Source organism: Haematobia irritans, chromosome 2 (assembly GCF_050003625.1).
Source record: "Haematobia irritans isolate KBUSLIRL chromosome 2, ASM5000362v1, whole genome shotgun sequence".
Classification (NCBI taxonomy): Eukaryota; Metazoa; Arthropoda; class Insecta; order Diptera; family Muscidae; genus Haematobia; species Haematobia irritans.
The window spans coordinates 207687758-207710846 of record NC_134398.1 but is presented as its reverse complement, the minus strand read 5'-3'; the positions used below and the strand labels follow the sequence as shown (position 1 = coordinate 207710846).

At 34.3% G+C, this 23089-nt stretch overlaps 1 protein-coding gene and 1 long non-coding RNA gene across 2 annotated transcripts in view; both read left to right on the top strand.

Annotated features, from left to right (window-relative positions):
* The window catches only part of LOC142227028 (uncharacterized), a 41308-nt gene extending 22525 nt beyond the window's left edge, over positions 1-18783 (top strand). Inside the window, exons 3-8 of the mRNA XM_075297340.1 lie at positions 3957-4308; positions 9889-10298; positions 10500-10621; positions 10719-10834; positions 10958-11075; positions 14979-18783. Coding sequence (XP_075153455.1) covers positions 3957-4308; positions 9889-10298; positions 10500-10621; positions 10719-10834; positions 10958-11075; positions 14979-15461 — 1601 coding nt within the window. The 3' untranslated portion in view covers positions 15462-18783. The remainder of the gene's footprint in view (positions 1-3956; positions 4309-9888; positions 10299-10499; positions 10622-10718; positions 10835-10957; positions 11076-14978) is intronic.
* Positions 18784-22614: 3831 nt separating this feature from the next.
* Positions 22615-22981, top strand: LOC142224995 (uncharacterized). Its single transcript, XR_012719208.1, has 2 exons — positions 22615-22704; positions 22772-22981. It is a non-coding gene; the product is annotated as an uncharacterized LOC142224995 (long non-coding RNA).
* The last annotated feature ends 108 nt before the right edge of the window (positions 22982-23089 follow it).

Here is a 23089-nt window from a genome sequence, read left to right as displayed (position 1 = left end):
AAAATTTTCTTTAGAAAAATATGTTGACAAAATTTTCTATAGAAATAAAATTTTTAAAAAAATGTTCTATAGAAATAAAATTTTGACAAAATTTTTTAAGAAATAAAATTTTGACAAAATTTTTTAAGAAATAAAATTTTTACAAAATTTTTCTATAAAAATAAAGTTTAGACAATATTTTCTATAGAAATAAAATTCTGACAAAATTTTCTATAGAAACAAAAATGTTGACAAAATTTTCTATAGAAATAACATTTTGACAAAATTGTCTATAGAAATAAACTGTTGACAAAATTTTCTATAGAAATAAAATTTTTACAAAATTTTCTATAGAAATAAAATTTTGACAAAATTTTCGGTAGAAATAAAATTTTGACAAAATTTTCTATAGGAATAAAATTTTGACAAAATTTTTTATAGAAATAAAATTTTGACAAAATTTTCTGTAGAAATAAAATTTTGACAAAATTTTCTATAGAAATAAAAAAATTTCTATAGAATCAAATTTTCTATAGAAATAAAAAATTTTCTATAGAATAAAATTTTCTATAGAATAAAATTTTCTATAGAAATAAAATTTTGACAAAAATTTTCTAAAGAAATAAAATTTTTACAAAAATTTTTTATAAAAATGAAACTTTGACAATTTTTTTTATAGAAATAAAATTCTAACAAAATTTTCTATAGAAATAAAAATGTTGACAAAATTTTCCATAGAAATAAAATTTTGACAAAATTTTCCATAGAAATAAAATTTTGACTAAATTTTCCGTAGAAATAAAATTTTGACAAAATTTTCTATAGGAATAAAATTTTGACAACATTTTCTGTAGAAATAAAAGTTTGATAACATTTTCTATAGAAATACAATTTTGACAAAATTTTCTATAGAAATAAAGTTTTGACAAAAATTTTTATACACATAAAATTTTTCGTGTTGTTTTGTTATTGTTGGTTTCTACTTCAATCATATTTGTTGTTTTGATATCAGCTTAAAAACCATACAAGTGTATCTTAAACCAATAGAGGAAAAGAATGTTTGTCAAACATATTTTAGGGCAAAGCCCTAATATATTTGACAAATATATTAGGGCAAAGCCCTATAGACTGCAAGATGGTTGGATGGACGAACGTTTCGGAATTACTACATTCCTCATCAGCATCCTCCACTTGCAACAAAACTATCAACCAATTATCAGAACAAATTCTGGTAGTTCTCCTAACCCAAAGTGAATCACACTTCGTTTTGTTTGAAATATAAACCAACAATAATAAAACAAAACATATGAAATAAGAGGAGGCACCCTCAAAATAAACCCAGCCAACTGCACTCAAATCGATGATTTCAAGGTGGCAAAGGAGAAGAGAAATGTTTGTACAAAGATTTATTTCGGCAAAAGCCGACTATCATAAACCTTTTTACGGAAGGTTCAAGTGTGGTTCACTTTGAGCTTAGTGAACTATCCGCAATTATTCTGATAATTGGTTGATACTCGTAGTTTTGCTGCAAGTAGATCATGCTGATGTTTTCCTCTATTGGTTAAGCTAATCTTATAGTTGAGTCAACGCAATGGTTTTTAAGCTGAGATGAAAACAACAAATGTGAAATAAAATTTTGATAAAAAATTTTCTATAGAAATAAATTTTTGGCTAAATTCTCTATAGAAATAAAATTTTGACAAAATTTTTATAGAAAAGAAAACGTTTTTATAGAACTAAATTTTAGCAAATTTTTCTTTAAAAATAACATGTTGACTAAATTTTCAAAAAGTCAACATATTTAGGAATTTTTGTTTTAGGCCATACAATCAATGTCTCCTTTTTTCGAACATTTGGGGATCTCTATTGAAAAAATCCGGTAACCCGGATTATCGGACGAACAGAGAATAGGAAATACAGGAATGAGAAAGGGGCTCTACTGCAAAGAAAACAAATTTCAATCGTGTAGATGTCACACAATGACCGCTGCGTTCTGGTATTACCGGCATTGCGATAGAAGCGCTGTTTTGATAACAGGTTGGCTGATAAGTCCCCGGTCTAACAAAAAAACACTTGTTTTTGTCAAAATTCGTTTTTATTATTCAACATAGTTCTCTTCAAGAGCGATACAACGATTATAATGACCTTCCAATTTGTTGATACCATTTTGGTAGAACTCCTTCGGTTTTGCCTCAAAATAGGCCTCAGTTTCGTCGATCACCTCTTCATTGCAGCCAAAAATTTTCCCTGCGAGCATCCTTTTGAGGTCTGAGAACAAGAAAAAGTCGCTCGGGGCAGATCTGGAGAATACGGTGGGTGGGGAAGCAATTCGAAGCCCAATTCATGAATTTTTGCCATCGTTCTCAATGACTTGTGGCACGGTGCGTTGTCTTGGTGGAACAACACTTTTTTCTACTTCATATGGGGCCGTTTTGCCGCGATTTCTACCTTGAAACGCTTAATAGTCACTGTTGATGGTTTTTCGCTTCTCAAGATAATCGATAAAAATTATTCCATGCGCATCCCAAAAACAGAGGCCATTACTTTGCCAGCGGACTTTTGAGTCTTTCCACGCTTCGGAGACGGTTCACCGGTCGCTGTCCACTCAGCCGACTGTCGATTGGACTCAGGAGTGTAGTGATGGAGCCGTGTTTCATCCATTGTCACATATCGACGGAAAAACTCGGATGTATTATGAGTTAACTGCTGCAAACACCGCTCAGAATCATCAACACGTTGTTGTTTTTGGTCAAATGTGAGCTCGCGCGGCACCCATTTTGCACAGAGCTTCCGCATATCCAAATATTGATTAATGATATGACCAACACGTTCCTTTGATATCTTTAAGGCCTCCTCTATCTCGATCAACTTCATTTTACGGTCATTCAAAATCATTTTGTGGATTTTTTGATGTTTTCGTCGGTAACCACCTCTTTCGGGCGTCCACTTCGTTCACCGTCCTCCGTGCTCATTTCACCACTCTTGAATTTTGCATACCAATCAATTATTGTTGATTTCCCTGGGGCAGAGTCCGGAAACTCATTATCAAGCCAAGTTTTTGCTTCCACCGTGTTTTTTCCCTTCAGAAAACAGTATTTTATCAAAACACGAAATTCCTTTTTTTTCATTTTTTCACAATAACAAAAGTTACTTCACAAAAGACGCTCTATCTTACAAACTAATTGACTTACAGACGTAAAATTTTGACACGAATCATTTGAAGGTTGGTACTATATAAAAATAATATGCATTTAATACTATCGACGCCATCTATGTGTCAGACCGGGGACTTATCAGCCAACCTGTTAAATTGGTTATAGAAGTATCGGCAGTTATAATTTCATTGTCTGCCAGAAGTTTAATAGAATGAAAAGATTTATTATTCTTATTACGAAGTAGGTCCTAAATCCTATTTCCTTATGTTTCGTAAAGCAGAGTACAGAACTGAATGACGCCGACGCAAACTGTACGATATTTGAGAGAAACACCCGCAAAAACTGCATGACATTAGAGAAATTTATTTTATTTTTCCTCATGACTGCCACCTATTGACCCAGTTTCGCTTCACAGTTTCGTTCTCTTATATTTTCCTATTCTCTGGAATGAATTAAAGTATAGTGTGAACAGCGTTTAACAGTTCTTCAAGTTTTCTAACCATATGATCTACTTGCATTTGTTGATTCTCCTACTGATCTGTAAATTGTCTTGGTAATTAACATCAAATAATCAATATGGAGATGAAGTAAAATTATCGATAAGACAAATATATGATATGAAATCTCCATTTTTTGATTGTATGACCCATTTCAATAGCAATGCTTGTTTTTAAGTCACCAAATGTAAAATAAATTGCTGTCATTATTGATGCAACAGCTGCCGGACTTGTTGTCCATGATTAAAATAAAATTGTAAATGCAATTTCCTATACTCCTTCAATACTGATTCTTTTCATTTCTTTTTATATGATACCATTTCAGATATACCATTCACCTTAATTATACCGAAAATTGATGTGCGCACCATTGAGAAGCCTCGCCTTAAGGAATTCATGCTGGAGCATATGGTGCCGGGTAGAGCTTTTGACAACTATGCCGATGAGGAGTCATCATCGGTGGCTTCCTCCTCGTCCTATGGCAATGGTAATGGCCACAAGATTGTCTTTCGCAAATTGGAGAAATCACCCAACGGTGTTGTGTGGTTATTGAATGGTTTCCAAATATTGCATCGTGTTCGCATCAATGATAATTTAATTGCATTGGCCATTGATGGTTATTTGGGAGATCGCAAATCACCTTATTCGAAGCGGAACATACAGGAGGGTAGCAATATGTAAGTTTTGGCCCTTAAGTAGCATTTGTTGTTTTGCTTTTGTTCTAAATTGGTTTCATTTGTAACATTTCGAGTTCTTCTTATGTGAAAGAACTTTGAAATATGTGGTAGAAGTAAAATTTGTAGTTATTGATGACCATTCCTTGTTGATTGCGTTTATTTTACTTTTTTGATTCCCCATTGTATAATTTTTTTCTTGTATGGGAAACTTGTATTGCTTTCGTTTTGAGGCAAAAGATACTTCCAAGGACAGTATATATCATAGGAGAGGCAGAACAAATTGTTTTTCTTCAAAAGTCACTGCTTTAATTTTATCATAAGAAAATGCGGCTAAAATATTCGCTTTAAAGCAAGCACAGATCCTCAGATCAGAGTTAGATCATTTTCAAGTTGAGTTGAGTTTGTCATTCTGTTTGTAACAATTCCTAACATATAAAATATATATATTCTTGATCAGGGAGAAATTGTATGGGGAGCTAACACCGTCCTTCTGTCTATATGTTGTCACACTACTGCTTTCAATAATGGAGCTATCCACCAGAAATTGAGCACAGGTTCTTTATTTATCTGCAAGCAGGTCAATTTCGGAGATAGCCTGCGTTAGGTATTGTGGGAGCCCCATATTACAACCTCACTTAGACTATTCAGTCCATTGTGGTACCAAAGTGGTGTATTTCTCTCTTATCACTGAGTGCATCACTATTCTATGTTTACCTCAATGACAAGGGACCACTTTTTATAGCGGTGAAACCAATTAGAGAAGCTTTGAGTCTCCGAAAATTTAGGATCATTTAGACTATTCAGACCATTGTTGTACAAAAGTGGAGAATTTCTCTCTTATCACAGAGTTCTGCCCGATTCCATATTTAGCTCAATGACAAGAGACCTATTTTTTATAGCTGAGTCCGAACGGAGTTCCACATTGCAGTGAAACCATATAGAGAAGCTTTGAGAAATTTATTTATTTATTTGTATATTTCTACACAGCAAGACAATGTCTTATAATTATAGTGCAGATTTCAATAGTTGAAATAATATCCATCTTAATTAGGATTACAATAATTCATATTATGGGAAATTTTATAAAAAAGAAAAAAAAATTGAGGAAAAACATTTCTTTTAAATATTAATAATTTATATAATAAATAATTTTTGAAAAGAAATATGTTTTTAGTATTTATAATAATATCGAAGAAAAATTTAACATTTAAATGCAAAGACGTGATAGTATGTAAATAGAAGTTTATGAAGGACAAGATGGATGTAAATTAATTCCGATACAATTGTAGTATTCGCTTTTTAAAAATAAAGGGGTTGCTGATGCTTTGTATGTTGCTCGGTAATGTGTTCCAAAGACGTATTGTACTGATAAAGAAATGCCATTCGGAAACAAGACATCGACGCCTAAATGGTATTATTTTTCTTCCTCTGCTTGATCTTGCAAATCTCAATTTGTAATACAAGTTATCCGGTGTCCGTTTTACTATAAGTTTCTGCAAAAATATCAAAGCCTTTGAATTGAGGAGAGTCTGAAAACTGAATCCATATGCTATTGAAGGCAACATTTAACCTCCGTAGACTCCCCGAGTCACAATTAGCAAAAAGTTCACAGCCATAAATCAGTCCTGGTACTAGTAAAGTTTTCGCCAAGAGAATTCGTATGTTCAGTGGCGTATAGAAATGGCTAAACCACAGCGCTCTTAACCTAGCATAAGTCTGGCCCGCAGCAGAATTGACATTATCTGTCCAACTAAGTGAACTATTGAAAATTACTCCTAAATTCTTCGCTCTGGTGACAACATCTACCTTCTGACCATTTATAATAATATCCGGCGCATGTGGGTGGAAATGCTTGTTCCTGTGTATTATAAGGCATTTCGATTTAGTAGGGTTCAGCAATAATCCGTTAGGCTTCGCCCAATTAAATACACGGTTAAGATCATAGTTAAGCCTCTCTACAGTGTCCCTGATACTGCCAACATTGCCGCTCAGGAAAACCTGGACGTCATCAGCATACATGACAGTCTTGCAATGCTCTAATTGTAGGGGGAGATCGTTGGCATATAGTGAGAATAATAACGGACCTATAATGGACCCCTGTGGTACACCCCTATATACAGGGTGAGGTCCCGATCTATCGCCTCCACTATAAACTGTTTGAATCCTGTCCTTAAGGTACGACGTAATCAGGTCCAATGCGGTTGATGAGAATTTAAAGAAACGTCTCAATTCATGGCCAGATTTTGATGATCAACAGAATCAAACGCTTTTGAGTGGTCCAAAAGTACAAGAAATCCAACTTTGTTGTCATCAATATCTCCTCTCAACGATTCTGAAACCTCCGCCAGGGCAGTGATGCAACTATGGTCCGGGCGAAACCCAGACTGCCTACCAGTCAACAGTGACTCCCGGTGAAGATATTCTGACATCTGAGAGTGCAATATCTTCTCGAAAACCTTAGACAAGTAGCTGAGTATAGATATGGGACGGAAATCCAAATTAGATTTAGGAACCGGAATGATTTTCGCATGTTTCCACATAAAGAAAGTTAAAGGTTACTTAGACTAATCAGTCCATTGTGGTATCGCAGTAGAATTTCTCTCTTATCACTGAGTGCATCACTATTCTATGTTTACCTCAATGACAAGGGAACACTTTTTATAGCTGTGAAATCACTGAATTACTGAGTGCATCACTATTCTATGTTTACTTCAATGACAAACCGAGGATTTGCTTTGCTTGCACGACACTCAGAAATGTAACCAGTATTACTGAGTGAAAATGCCGAGGAGTTACTTCGCTTGCAAGATAGTGACCAGTTCCAAATTGAGCTATTTGTAAACAAACGAAATGATCGTTTTCACTTGTCAAAGGAGTGAGCTGAAAATTTCAACCTTCAATTGGGCGCCATAACTCAAACGTCGGCAATGAAATTGGTGTGGGCAACGACCGATGGTCGTTACCCGCTCGTATTCATCGATCGTCAAAATAATTGAGATCTTGGACATTCCAACAGGAATCAGCATGCGTCAACCAGGAATGACTTAAAAAGGAAGCTCGTCACTTCATTTCTACCGATCTGTCCGCCTGTCTGTCTGCTGAGAGCCTCCAATAGTGGAAATTTGGTGACAGATTCGTTATTTGTCTGCAAGCAATTTCAGGTCAAATCCGAAGATGGTCTATAACGGTCCAGCATTTGGTCAGGTGATGTTCGAAGATAGTAGATATCGGTCTAACATTTGGTCACCAAAATCCCGCGAACTCAATCCGTTGGACTTTTTGCGCCTGAGATATTTTGGAGTGCAAAGTTGACACCAAAAAATCCAAAGTGCCGATCATCTCAAGAAGGCACTTCGCAAGGAATTGGTAAAAATAATGCAGAGCCACTTTTGCGCAGCGTGAGATGGCTTTGTCGGCCATAATTCGTGTCCAAGGCCATGTTCGTGTAATTTGCTGCAGGTAGCTGATAACCTTGGATAAAGCACACATATATTTTGATCAACGAGAAATTCGATGGCGATGTGTCTGTCTGTTGTCACGTTACAGCCTCCAGTAGATGAGCTTTTGTTCTGAAATTTGCCAAAGATTCGTTATTTTTCTGCAAGCAAGTTCAAGTTTGAAGATGGTCCATATCGGTCCGACATTTGGTATAGCCCCCACATAAAACGAATCCAAGTATTGATTATACGACAGATGACCCATTAAATAGATGTTTTGATTGCTGAAAAATGCAGTTACTTGAGCTGATGTGAGAGATTGCATTGTCGTGGTGAAGAGTGATCCATCTTCGGCGCTTAGGTTTCCTGTTTCTCGGTAGACAACTGACAAACAAATGGTTGTGCTCCACTCAGAATTGCGTTGTTCTAGTGGTACGATTACGAGATGTCTAGTTTTCACGAATTTGCTTGGAAGTGCTTTGCGAACGAGCAACTTTTGTTGGATTTGACTCATCTTGAAACAGCAACAGAGTCCAATGTTGTTTACTTTCGGGCTCATACGCATACGATTCACGATTCATCGCCTGTCACGATGTCATAGAAGTGTTTCGCAACACCGCGATTGCATTTTTGCAAAATTTTTTTCGACCAATCGGCACGAGCCTGTTTTTGAGCGATGGAGAAATTGTGAGGGATTCAACGCGAACATATGTTTTTGGCTGCAAAAAAAGCCAACAAATATGCTCGCGTTGAATCCCTCACAATTTGTCACTTTCTTCATGCGACACGAACAAGAGCTTAGTGACCAAATAAAAGTTGAGATAGACGTACGCCAAGGATGTGTCCTCCCACCACTCCTCTTCAACATAATTCTCGAGTCATAGAGGAATAACCTGGAGACTACAAGGAAACCTCTGCGACCTCGACTCGACATATCGAGGAACACGAAAATTAAAATCTTCAACGCCAGTATGAAATCAGTAATTCTGTATGGATGTGAGACATGGAATCCCGCAAATAAAGAACTACAGGCTATTCAAGTGTTTATAAATCGCTGCCTAAGGAAAATAGTCAGAATATTTTCGCCAAACATTATCACTAACGAAGACCTATGACTTACCATCAGGCATCAACCTGTATTATTGGAAATCCGAAGAAGAAAATTGATGTGAATCGGGCATACCACATAGGAAGCCGCACGATGACATAGCAAGAACAGAACTCGAGTGGAATCCACAGAGAAGTCGAAGAAGAGGGAGACCATCGAACACTTGGAGAAGATTAGTAGATGCCGAAGTACACGATGCGGGATACACATGGCGATAACTAAAATATTAGCTAATGACAGAACACAATGGAATTTCCGGAAAACATATATATGTTCATGCAATATTAAATGCATGCTGATCGCGCTAATTCTATCTCACGATAAGTCACATGGAGATCTTGCAAAATCAGTTGGCACGCAGCATTTATGGTTTCAAAAACTTGGATGACCTTCAGGAAATTCGTACTACAACCTCGGTCATCGCCAAAAATTGATCTAAGTTCATCGATGCACTGCTGTTAAGTTAATCCATGCCGAAAGTTTTAAAAAATAAACGCACGAAAATGTTCACGATTTAATTCCATTTTTTGGGCGAGAAGAATATTTAAAGTTGCTTTAAACAACACAGATCGCGCTCGTGTATCAAAACGCTCTGACGTCGTATAACATCAAAAATGTTAAGCTTTACGATGAAGCTATAAGTTGGCAGATTTTAACACTAGGGTTCCCTAATCTCGAAATATGAAAGGCAATCCTCGTAATTGATCCTACGCTTATAAACTCAATTACCTTAATTTTCTTGTTCAGGCAATATGCATTTTTTGCTCTAGGTTATTTCACATCCTCTCCATCCATTCCAACTAACTTTCTTTCTATGCTATTTTTCCATAAGTTACTTTCAATTTTGTCCGTAATCCCCTGCCGAACAACAATATTGGCCAATGATAAATTTAAAAGCTTTTAAACATCCGCTGTATAAATAATTTTTTTTTTTTTTTTAATTTCCCCTTTCCAACATTTGTTGGCCTTCTCCATACTAAACAGAAGTCGATGCGAAGCGTTTGCCTAATGTCCTAAACTTTTACCATTTTACAGTCGCTACAACGAACCACAACGTTTGGAGATGCGCAATTCCAGCAGCAATATTGCACACACAAAGAACGAACCCATCCTTAAGGAGTCAAAGGCCAGCCCCCTAATGTCCTTCCTTGGCAGCATGAAAAGTGGTACAAAAGTTTTCCAGCATTTCCTTTCGAAAAGTAATCTCACACAAATAATGGACGATGGCTCATACACAATACTCATACCCACCGACAATGCCTTCCAACGTTGGCATCCAATTGACTGGGGCTTCTATCCATTCAGTGTACAGGAGTTTACCGAAAGTGTGTTGCGCAATCATTTCTTGCCCACCCAAAAGCCATTGCGTATGAATGAGCTCAAGAATATGGACCAAATGACAGTACGCACCATGGGAGGTGAGAGTGTTCTGTTTCGGGGACAACGTAAGTACAACACAAATGAATGAAAATGTGTTCTTCCCTGTAACCAAGTGAGGGGAGTGAGTGGCCCCGATGGGGTTTTAAATGGCCCTGGAGGAGTATTCCTCTATCCCCTTGGTCGTCCTCACTTAACATGGCTGCTTTTAGGATTAATCCTTGATTTATATTTGCTTCCTTTTTCTCTTCTCTTCTCTACGAATACAGCATCGCCTACCGTCAACAATGTTTCCATAATGTCCGATTATATATTGTCAAATGGCAATCAAGTGTTTATCATAACCGAGGTGCTGTTTGTTTCCGAGGCGGTTGTATCGAAATTGCATCAGGTAAATGGTGTGTTCATAATGGTCGCCTAACGTTTAATGTTATCAACGAATTGTATTTTATTCTTTCTTTTAATCCACAATCCCACCCAACCCACAGATGCACAAGGATAAAGAGACGCCACCATTATTAGCATTCCCATGGTTTGGTGCTCAATTTCTATCACATTCCTTTTTGGCTTTGGAACGAGATCCTAGATTCACACAAATCACCAGGTATTTTATGTCTATGTTTGCATTACGATTAATAGGGAGGATAATTACCCCCTCCCGCCAACATTCGCACAACAATTATTGTTTTGTCTGTTTGATTTATGTGAACATTTTCTATTATTCCAGATTTTTAAATAATGCTGAAATTGCACCCCATGTCTCAGGAGCAAATTACACATTCTTTGTTCCCGATGATAAAGCTTTTGAGAAACTAGGTTTCGATAAGCTCAGTGATGATGTTATGGTAAGACATATAACATATATGTTAATGAATTTTAAAATAGAAAGAATTGTTACTGGGTTTTGGTTGGATATTTAAAACCATGTGTCAATGGTAGGTCCCCAAAAAGTTGTACAAACAAAACTTAAATTTTTATTCGAACGACAATTTGGGTATTCAATAGGAAACACATGGTAACGCTGGCTTGAGTCAATTCTAGTGTGTACCCTACGGAAAAATTTCGTGCAAATTGCCACTGATGGACCCATCACAGAACTGGTACAGATGCTCCAGTTAGTTGCAATTTTTAAATAGTCGTAATTTAATGATTTCCGTACTAGCTTGATATTAAAATCGTTTTGTATCTACACATTTAATGAAATAAATAATAACAGAATAACCCATTGTTCGATATATTTCAAAAGTTTTCAAAATTTCGAATGCGATTCGGATGCCCAAAATGAAACAGATATCTAATGCGCCGTGCAGACATAAGTTTATCCGAACGACAGTGCTCGTGTCGAACCTATTCTATACATTGGCCACATTATAAGTTAAGTCTGAAGGCATAATCGTTACTGCAGGATATTTATGGGATCGATAACACATTTACCGATTATTTAGTCATCGCCGACAATTTGTATCGATTGGACACACTGTAAGATTCTTTACAAACACAGACATTCCGTCCGGAAAAACTTATAGTCTGTAAGACGCATAAGAGTTTGTCCGAGAGTGGTTCCTGAGGACCTGTCTATGGAGTGCTCCTGCTAAATTGTCCCAGGACGTGTCCTTTGGAATGAGTCTAAGTGTAAATTTACCCCGTCAATGACAAACCCATGTTAAAGTGACCGGACCTTTCCATACATTTTGACCAGAACTTGAACTGGTCCATACAGACCATGGACTAGTTCTGAACCAGTCCAGTGGTTGTTCCATTTCCCGTAAGATAAATCTAGCCACAGCGTTAGGCGTTAGGCGAACACTTGTTTACGTGTATTTTTTATGGGAAGCTTAAAATGTGACTGAAATCTGTTCTAATTCCTTGGGGGAAATGGTTATCATTTTTTTTAATTGACACTAGGCATTTGTATACCCTGCGCCAAACTGTGGAACCGTGTATTATAAGTTAGTACATACATAGACATTATAATACATATAGATGAGCCATGGGTGTCAAACTATGTTTGACAGTTCCGAAGATTAAGAATAAACGAGAAAAATAAGAGCACGCTTACAATCTCTTTCGTTTTCCTTTTTGTAGTTTGCCACTTTTACACAAAATTAGAACGTTTATGATGCACCAAAGGATTTATAAATAAATTAATATATTAAAAGTTCATATTTGAACAAAAAATTGTGGCCAAAACCGCGAAAATACGAAATTTAATTTTGAGCAGCATTGCTCTTTACGAACACCACACAAAAGCAAATGCACGAAAATTAATGGTCGGGGCTGACTCTTAACGAAAAAATCAAAACGAAATGTCAGAAAATTAATTTTTGGAACTGACACATTTTTTTAAAGAGAATAGTGGATCATCTATGTATTATAATGTCTGTGAGTACATATGTTTGCAAGACACAGAAAGAGACGGCATAGACATATGGTTTCTTTGGAAATAATGCTCGGGGGCGGTCCCTGAATCGATCTAGCCATGTCCGTCTATCTGTCTGTGGACACATTTTTGTTATCAAAGTCTAGGTCGTAATTTTAGTCCAATCGACTTCAAATTTGGCACATGAATGTGTTTTAGGTCAGAATATAACCCTATTGATTTTGGAAGAAATCGGTTCAGATTAGATATAGATCCGTCAGTTGTAAAAATTGAGTGTCAGCCACCGTATCATATTCATTTATCGGTATCCAAAATTTCGACACAAATCTAAAATTTTGACCACACCATAATTTTTGCTCGACGTCGTAATCGATACTGCTGATAATTTATGAGATCAATGACGCATCTATCGATTTTTATCTTATCTCATCTCTAAATATCTGTCACTGGCGGCAGCGGTTGACGACTGTGCTAACATCGGTTCCGTTAAATTATCTCTTACAAAAATCATACTTCATGTTTCCGAATTGTTGTGAGATTAATTGTACAGCCAAGCTTTCAATCACATATTCGTCTCTGTCAGAAAATGGTCCATTTTTGACGTCAGCAGCTGACACAAAATTTTTGTCACAGTCAGCTTTACGGCTGTACCCTTAACCCTCAATTATATAGGACGACTTAATTTTACTATTTTTTTTCTATTTTACACAACTCATCAAAAACGATTTATAAAACGAATTCAAATCACGGTTGCCACTCGTGCCAAAAATAATCTACCAAAATTTAAAGAAACCTTTACACAACTTAAAAAATATCAGAATTTTATTTCTATAGAAAATTTTGTCAACATTTTATTTCCATAGAAATTTTTGTCAAAATTTTATTTCAGTAGAAAATTTCTCAAAATTTTATTTCTATAGAAAATTTTGTCAAAATTTTATCTTTATAGAATTTTTTATCAAAATTGTATTTTTTTTGTAGAAAATTTTGTCAAAATTTTATTTCTATAGTAGGTTAGGTTAGGTTAGGTTAGGTTAGGTTAGGTTAAAGTGGCAGCCCGATTAAGATTCAGGCTCACTTAGACTATTCGTCAACATTTGATTTCTATAGAAAATTTTCGTCAAAATTTTATTTCTATAGCAAATTTTTGCCAAATTTTATTTCTATAGAAAATTTTGTCAAAATTTCATTTCTATAGAAAATTTTGTCAAAATTTCATTTCTATAGAAAATTTCGTCAAAATTTTATTTATATAGTAAATTTCCGTCAAAATTTTATTTCTATAAAAATTTTTGTCAAAATTTTATTTATATAGAAAATTTTGTCAAAATTTTATTTATATAGAAAATTTTGTCAAAATTTTATTTCTATAGACAATCTTGCCAAAATTTTATTTCTATAGACAATTTTGCCAAAATTTTATTTCTATAGAAACGTTCTATAGAAAAATTTTCAAAATTTCATTTCTATAGAAAATGTCGTCAAAATTTTATTTCTTTAGAAATTTTTTTCAAAATGTCACTTCTATAGAAAATTTTCGTCAAAATTTAATTTCTATAGAAAATTTTCATCAACATTTTATTTCTATAGAAAATTTTGTCAATATCTTATTTCTATAGAAAATGTTATTTTTATAGAAAATTTTGTCAAAATTTTATTTCTATAGAAAATATTCGTCAAAACTTTATTTATATAGAAAATTTCGTCAAAATTTAATTTCTATAGAAAATTTTCGTCAAAATTTTATTTTTGTAGAAAATTTTGTCAAAATTTTATTTTTATAGAAAATTTTGCTAAAATTTTATTTCTATAGAAAAATTTTGCCAAATTTTTTTTCTATAGAAAATTTTCGTCAAAATTTTATTTCTATAGAAAATTTTCGTCAAAATTTTATTTCTATAGAACATTTTGTCAAACTTGTATTTCTTATTTTTTGGTAGAATTCTACCAACTGTGGCAACCGTGATTCCAATGGAGAGATGTCCGTTTAAAGCGGACCTTGCACGGTCGGATAAACACTACGATAGAGGTTCGCCTATTTGTTGTGTGTTCGTTCAAGTTTTGCTCTTACACAGCACAAACAAATATGATGACAACATGACAAAATAAGGAGAAACATAAACAATGAAGATGTAAAAAAAGTTATGGTTGAAGCCATTTTTTACTAAAAAATGGAAGAAAACAATAAAAATCCTGGCATTTGTTACAATACAATGATTACAATTTGAGCATATATTTGGGATACACCACCTGTTCTAGTCACATCATGATTCTTTGATTATGGAACGTTAACACTTTTAAAATATGATTTAGTTATGAATTCTATATATATTTTTTTAATATAGCAATATTTAATAATTCATTGCAGGCATCACAGCGAGGAGTTAAAATGCTTCTGAATCATTTCGTGAAAGGACGTCTCTACAATCGTGATCTCAAAGATAACGAAGTTTTCGAGACAATAGGTGGAGGTCACATTAAAATCACCCGAAATCCCGGCAGTAATGCTACCAGTGTGAATAATGCCAAAATAACAGAAAGTGAAGTTTTCGTTTATAATTTGGGTACAATGTTCTACATAGATGATATCCTTTATTCGCATCTCTTGCGAGAATATGTAATCAAACATAAATCGCGAACAAATTATGCCGGAGGCAATAATGGACGCTCTTCAACACTGGGAACACCTACCGATGTCGAAATTGTTCCCAATGAATTCGATCATGAACAAAGTGGAGGAAATGGTGGCGGTGGAGGTGGTGGAGACTATTCCATACATGATGAAGATTTTGATGATGAGATTATAACACCTAAAGCGCTTCCCGTCCAGTTTTATGAATTGCCTAAATAAAACGCTTGCAATAGAGTTTTAGAAGCAGGGATTTAAAAAAAGTCAGAACCCAGCCAAAAGAGGAAATAACAAAAAATTTAATTGTGTGAAAGACAAAAAAGTCCAAAATTATAATTTTTTGATAGAAACCCCAAAAAGACCCCCAGGAAAGTAAAGTGAACATTTGCGCCCCCAAAATTAAAAAAAAAATATTTTTCAATAAATCATCTGTTAATTCTCTTTTTTATATGATATAAACTATGCCTAGGGTTGATGGAGAAGCAAATGATCTACAGACATATTATGATTATAATTTTGATAAAAAAAAAAACGAAAACTTTAACATAAAACAAAACAAAAACCAAACAAATGGAGAGATTGTTAGAAGGCTTCAAGCTTTTTTGTGTATAGTTTAGAGATTATTTTACTAATTGTATGCATTTTTAAAACAAAAAACAAACTAAGTAAAAATCGAAACCAATACGTATACATACATAAATTAATAATATTAATATTATACATACATATATATTATATTATTATAAATATATTTAATGTTAATTTTGTGTAGATTTATAATGTGAAGACATTACAATTAGGTTTATTATTTTCGATAATTTTTAGATTTAGACAAAAAAAAAAAACACAAGTATAAAAAATACTCCGAAATTACAAAAAATAAAAGAAAACAATTATAAATATAAAACTATTATAGATTTCCTAGAGTTTAAAGTCGAGCATACTTATTATTATTTTTTTCTTTCAAAGGCAAAGGGAAGCAATGCATTTATTTCCGGCGTCAAAATAAATATACGATCTACCGATCTTTAATTGGCCGTTCAGACCTATGCCAACATTACATCACTGTAATGCATCTTACAGACTATAAGTTTTTTCCGGACGGAATGTCTTTGTTTGTAAAGAATCTTACAGTGTGTCCAATCGATACGACAATTCGTTGATGACTAAATAATCGGTAAATGTGTTATCGATCCCATAAACATGCAGCAGTATCGATTATGCCTTCGGACTCAACTTATAATGTGGCCAATATATGGGATATGTTCGACGAGACCACTGTCGTTCAGATAAACTTATAGTCTGCAAGGCGCATAATACTAACATGCGTCACTAGTTTGCGCCCCCAAATAATTACAAAACCAATTATAAAGGGAAGCCTTTGTAAGACATTAATCGCCATAAAGTTGTACAACAAACTACATATGTCTGAACGGCCCAGTAAGTGTAGTGCAATTTGCGTGCGTTATGCGCTTTACAGACTATCAGTTATTCCGGACGACAGTGCTCGTGTCGAACATATCCCATATATTGTGCACATTATAATTTAAGTCCGACGGCATAATCGATACTGCTGCATGTTTATGGGATCGATAACACATTTACCGATTATTTAGTCATCGCCGACAAGTCGTATCGATCCGACACATTGTAAAATTCTTTACAAACACCGACATTCCGTCCGGAATAACTGATAGTCTGTAAAGCGCATTAACAGGGCGATTCATAGTAGATAAACAAGCACAATAAAACAACATCAGCTTATACTACGTTCACACTCAGAGAATGAAGACGCCGAGTTGCGCCGCTGATTTTAGCCGCTGCCCACCCTTTTTTGGCAGTTGACGCCGCCGAATATGTCGACTCATCTCGACTCAAATTTAGCCACCAATTAATCAAAAAATTTATTAGAAATAGAAAATTCTTGTCTTTTCTGCTAAAATTTTGAGCTTTCGATCCACAATTATTCAATATTAGATTTCTATAATAATTTCGCAAAAATCTCCCTCAAAAGATTTGAATGATATGTAAATTTGATTGTAAGATTGGTTGTACAACTAATCTCATAACCAATCAGATACCAGATTTTGCCAGTAGAAGCCGCCGCCGAATATGTCGATTCATCTCGACTCAAAATTAGCCGCCAATTATTCAAAAATATTGATTTAAATCAGTTGTATTTTTTGTCAAAATATTTAACTTTCCACTCAAAATCTGTCAGTATCAAGTTGCTATAAAAATTTAGCTCAGAAAATTTGAATGAAATGTAAATGTGATTGTAAGATTAGTGGTACGACTAATCTCATTACCAATCGGATAATGCGCTTTACAGACTATCAGTTATTCCGGACGTAATGTCGGCATTTGTAAAGAATCTTACAGTGTGTCCAATCGATACGACTTGTCGGCGATGACTAAATAATCGGTAAATGTGTTATCGATCCCATAAACATGCAGCAGTATCGATTATGCCTTCGGACTTAACATATAATGTGCACAATATATAGGATATGTTCGACACGGGCACTGTCGTCCGGAATAACTGATAGTCTGTAAAGCGCATAAAACAATATATCAAAAATGCATGCAGAGACGAGTTAAAAAAAATTCATTGGTTCGGACATTTTAAATGGAAAATCGGTAAAAAGAAATAATAGTAATCGTTGGCTGGAGTAGATAAACAAATTATAAAGTATTGCAGTACATCATGGTTATAATACTACGTACTATTCGTCTTTCAAAATTGAAGATTTCAAGCATAGTGTGAACGTAGTATAAGAAATTTAAAACACAAAATTGTGTTTGCATCTATCAACTACTGTTAACCATTTCTGGCAGTTTTGATCATTTTTTGTATTTGTGGCAGCAGACAAAGACTGCCCCTAAAAGATTCATATATTATCGAGTGAAACAAATACCAAATCCCGTAAAACTGAGTGCTTTCATTCAACTTAAAGAAAAGTCTAATATAAATATGCATTTCATCGCAAATCTTTCTTTTGCAGCGAAATGACCCAAGTCTTAAAAAAATACTTTATGTGTGTTTACACATATCTTATGTATGTATTTAGTAATAAAACCTAGGATGAATCAAGAAATTGATTAAAAACAAAATTCCAAACAGAAATCAGCAATTTAAAAGATTGTATTTAATCGAGCCATAAATTAGTGAAAAAAAATTAAAACAAATATAAAATATGATTTTAAAAAGACGCCATAATTATCAGTATATATAAAATTATAAATTTATTAATATATTAGAATGAGGAAAAAAACAGAGCCGAAATTGAACGCAGAGTGGATTTAAAAACTCCCGAAAGAAAAAGAAATGAAAAGTCAAATAGCAAACGATAATAAATATATGAATTTAAACATTTAAGAATTTTATATCATACGAGAGAAGGTCATAGCCGATGGATATATCCGATTGACAAAGAATTCCCCAAAATGGTCCTTTTAACAAAAAGTACCCACAAGAGAAACAAACGAAATTTGTTAAAAGCGTAAAAAACTATTGAAATATAATAGTGAAGCAAATCATAAACATTTTGTTTTATTTTTAGGGAATTTTATTATAAAGTATGATTGGAATATCTCAAGTGATTATAGTGGGGGGATTATATGGGGGGAAATGTACCAAAAATTTTATTATAAGGAAATTTGGGTAACGTATAAGACTGTTTTCCACGTAAAGCCTAGTATTAACATTTGCGAAATTATTGGGGACATTTTTCGCTCAAATATTACTGAGTTTAACAAGCAAAAACGCTAACAACATGTTGACACAAAAATGTCACAATTCGCGCGAAAAAATAGCCTGGCACATTATTTCGCATGCAAAAAATGACAGTCAGCTGGTCATGTAAGCAATTACCTGCCAGCATTCCAAAGTTCCATATCATCATCACCACTATGGTATCACAATGGACTGAATAGTCTAAGTGAGCCTGATACATAAGCCCTTTATCTGTGGTCACTGTTAAAAGAATAAAGCCGCCGAGTCGCGCCGACAGTTTTTGCCATTCGAAGCCGCCGCCGAGTATATCGACTCATCTCGACTCAAAATTAGCCGCCAATTAATCAAAAATATGTATTTAAATCAGAAAAAATATTAATAATTGTTGTATTTTTTTTCCAAATGACCCAAAAACCGTCAGTATCAAGTTGCTACAATAATGTTGCAAAAATTTAGCTCAGAAAATTTGAATGAAATGTAATGCGCTTTACAGACAGACTATCAGTTATTCCGGACGACAGTGCTCGTGTCGAACATATCCCATATATTGTGCACATTATAAGTTACGTCCGACGGCATAATCCATACTGCTGCATGTTTATGGGATCGATAACACATTTACCGATTATTTAGTCATCGCCGACAAGTCTTATCGATCCGACACACTGTAAGATTCTTTACAAACACCGACATTCCGTCCGGAATAACTGATAGTCTGTAAAGCGCATAAATGTGATTGTAAAATTGGTTGTACAACTAATCTCATTGCCATTCGATTTGTTGTTTCAAAATATAAGCCTAATAAAGGTGGAATTACATACCATGCGGTCATGCGTGCGTACGTTGTTTTCGAATGCGTTGACGAATACGATTCTTCAATTGAACACCATGTGTCGGAACACCATTGCGTCGGAACACCATTAAATTTGCTGATTACATACTTTTGTTGTGTAACTCCAACAATAGCAGTTCCCACATTTAACAACAATAGCAGTTCCCACATTAAAATTTTGACAATAGCACGCATGACCGCGTGGTATGTAATCCACCTTAATAAAGAAAAGGAAACGCCATTAATATGAAATGCGATTATGGTGTGAATGGTATATAAGTTTTAAACTGTAACGGCATCTAACAAACGTTTTAATATATTTTTTTTTGAATCGCCCTGTTATCCCTAATACCCCTACCGGTTAATATTAGGGCTGTTTTCTTTTAGCACTGGATGCAACCAAGGCATATTAATTAAAGGTAAAGTCACGAGCAAACGTGTGTACACCGCCATGATATTTAGAAAGTCAAACTAAATAGGCAGGTCACTTAAGTTGACATTTTGTGTATGCGTAGTGTTGTTGTATTGTAATATTTATGTACACAAAGAATGTAAACAAACCTACTAAACGTAAACAAAGCCTTTGACAAGATGAATGTCGATATTAGTCACCTGATTGCATGACTTTACCTCTTTAATATGCCTTGGGATGCAACATTTGTATGGGCTATCCAGAACATCGTTGCACTGGTGTTCTATCCAGAACAACTCATCAGTGCAAGTCGCGCCGATGTTGCCGGATTGTATTTTGATAAAGTGATTCACAATAGCAACTTATTGTGACTAATTTATCAAAAAACATGTAATTCAAAGTGGTACAGTGTCATAAATAATCGCAGCAGTAAATATTTATTACAAATTGGAGCATTTCATATATTAGAAATGCAAGATTTAACTTCTTTTCTGTGATTGTTTTTAAACAGCTGATGACAGTGTTGCATATTTTTGGAGATGTTCTGGATAAGCGAGTACTCTGTTTTCTTTTAGTCCTTCACGGCTTAGGGTACCCAGTGCTGAAAGAAAACAGCCGTATTGTTGTCTTCTTTTTACCTACGGGTTTAGTTATCGAATTATTTTGCCGGGAAATCGATTTTAGCATCAACAATATTCCATTCACAATAAAAAGTACATATTTGTCAAACAACATCAAGAATTGAATGTGTTTAGTGTGTAAATATAATCATAGCGATAGGCGGTAGGCGAACACATGTGTAAGTGCATTTCTTACGAAATGCCCAAAATCCGCAACGAAATACCGTGGCGGCTAGCGGAGTGTCGCCAAATTAAATAAAATTCTAATTCCTTGGCGAAAAATGGAATAGTGTTGCCAATACATCAATTTTTTGAACTCACCATTGTTGTTGCCTGTTCACGTGGAAATTATTTTTTCTTAAAATAATTCAACAAATAACAAGCTATTACATGTTTTTATTCAACTTCAATGTTTAATATTGAAAAATCATCTTGTATTGACAAAAAAAAACTCTCGAAAACCTGAAGAAAAGATTAAACATTTGCCGACAATATTATTGTGTTTGTCGTCGCAGTAAAAATATTTCGCCTATCGTCATTGTCATATTTACACACTTAGTGCGTAAATAAAAACTTTAATTTAACAATTAATTTCATAAAAAATTAAAAAAAGATATCTGAAAAATATTAGTCGGTATGGAGTTATAAAGTAATTTAAATTAACAATTAAAATTCACGAAAAACAGCAAAACGAGATCACAAAAAAAATCCATAGATATATTTGAAACTGTATTTGACATTGTGAATTTGCTTTTAACGTCAAATTTCATGTATTTTAGCATTTGCCTAACGCTATAAGGTAAGTACTATGTCCGCTTTTAGGTGAGTACTAAGTTCGAGTTTAGCCGCTAAAATCAAAAATAAATCTATTAAAGCAGAGTAACATTATAATTTTTTAGTAATGCGCTTTACAGACTATCAGTTATTCCGGACGACAGTGCTCGTGTCGAACATATCCCATATATGGTGCACATTATAAGTTAAGTCCAAAGGCATAATCGATACTGCTGCATGTTTATGGGATCGACATTCCGTCCGGAATAACTGATAGTCTGTAAAGCGCATAAAGTTTATTATAACATGGAGGGTAAATATCTAAAGCAACAATTGAGAAAGTTTATTTATAATTTTGATTATTTACATAGTACATAGTACTCACGTTTATGACAAAAACGAAATTTGTTCAGCTTTCAAGTTTGTTCACTTTATGGAGTAGTTAGTGTAAGAAAAAGCGTGTTCACGTTATCGCGAATGTACTGTATACAAATTTTAAAGATATTTACTGGATGGAGTTTAATTATTTCAAAATATATCCATAATGCGAAAGAAAATACCATTGAAATGCGTTTCGGCGTTGGTATAATTATCACAATGGACCGAATAGTCTAAGTGAGCATTAAACTTAATCGGGCTGCCACTTTAACCTAACCTTGGTGTAAATACTCCATTCATTTTAAATTGTAACGTCATCTAATAAAAGTGTTATACTACCTTCGCACTAGACACGAAATCTCGCTATTTAGAACCAAAATCTCTTTACAAATCTTGAGTGTTCGGACTGGCAAAATAACGAGATTTCGTAGATTTGACGGTTTAACAGCTGCCCTGCCAGCATTTCAAAGTTCCATTTCATCCTCATCGCTACCACAGACTCGTAAATGTCACCACAACCATCGCGAACTGTGATGGGGGAAGCATATCAAAAAGTACAAAATGTACATGAAAGTATTTTGCCATCACTACTGTTAGAAGAGCCATTTTATTTTTTGTGAAACGCCAAGCGCAACCAGCTTGTTATATTTTATTTAAACAAAAACGAAAATAAAGTTCTGAAAACATAGATATTACGCTTAAAATTGTGAAAGGTATATGGTGAACAATTTTCGACTTTCCAAATAGAATAAAGTGATCGTTTTTCAAATATTTTTCCAGGCACGCTGTCTCCATCGAAAATTAACAAACTGGCTGATAGACGCTGCAAAATGTAACTTTCTACTTAAAACTCAACATCTTTCTTTTATTAATGCAAAAACTTATGTTAAATGTGATGAGATAAACCGAAAAATGTTATATTTATAAGAAATTATAAATGTTTAATCAAATCAATAAACATCTACACAATCGTGTTTTACTTGACTACAATGATTCTTCTACAATTACCTTAAAATGCACTTTTTCTGATAGTTTGCAGGGGTTCTTATTGGCGTCCTTTGAAATTGATCTAAATAGACACCTAATAATTGCACTGAT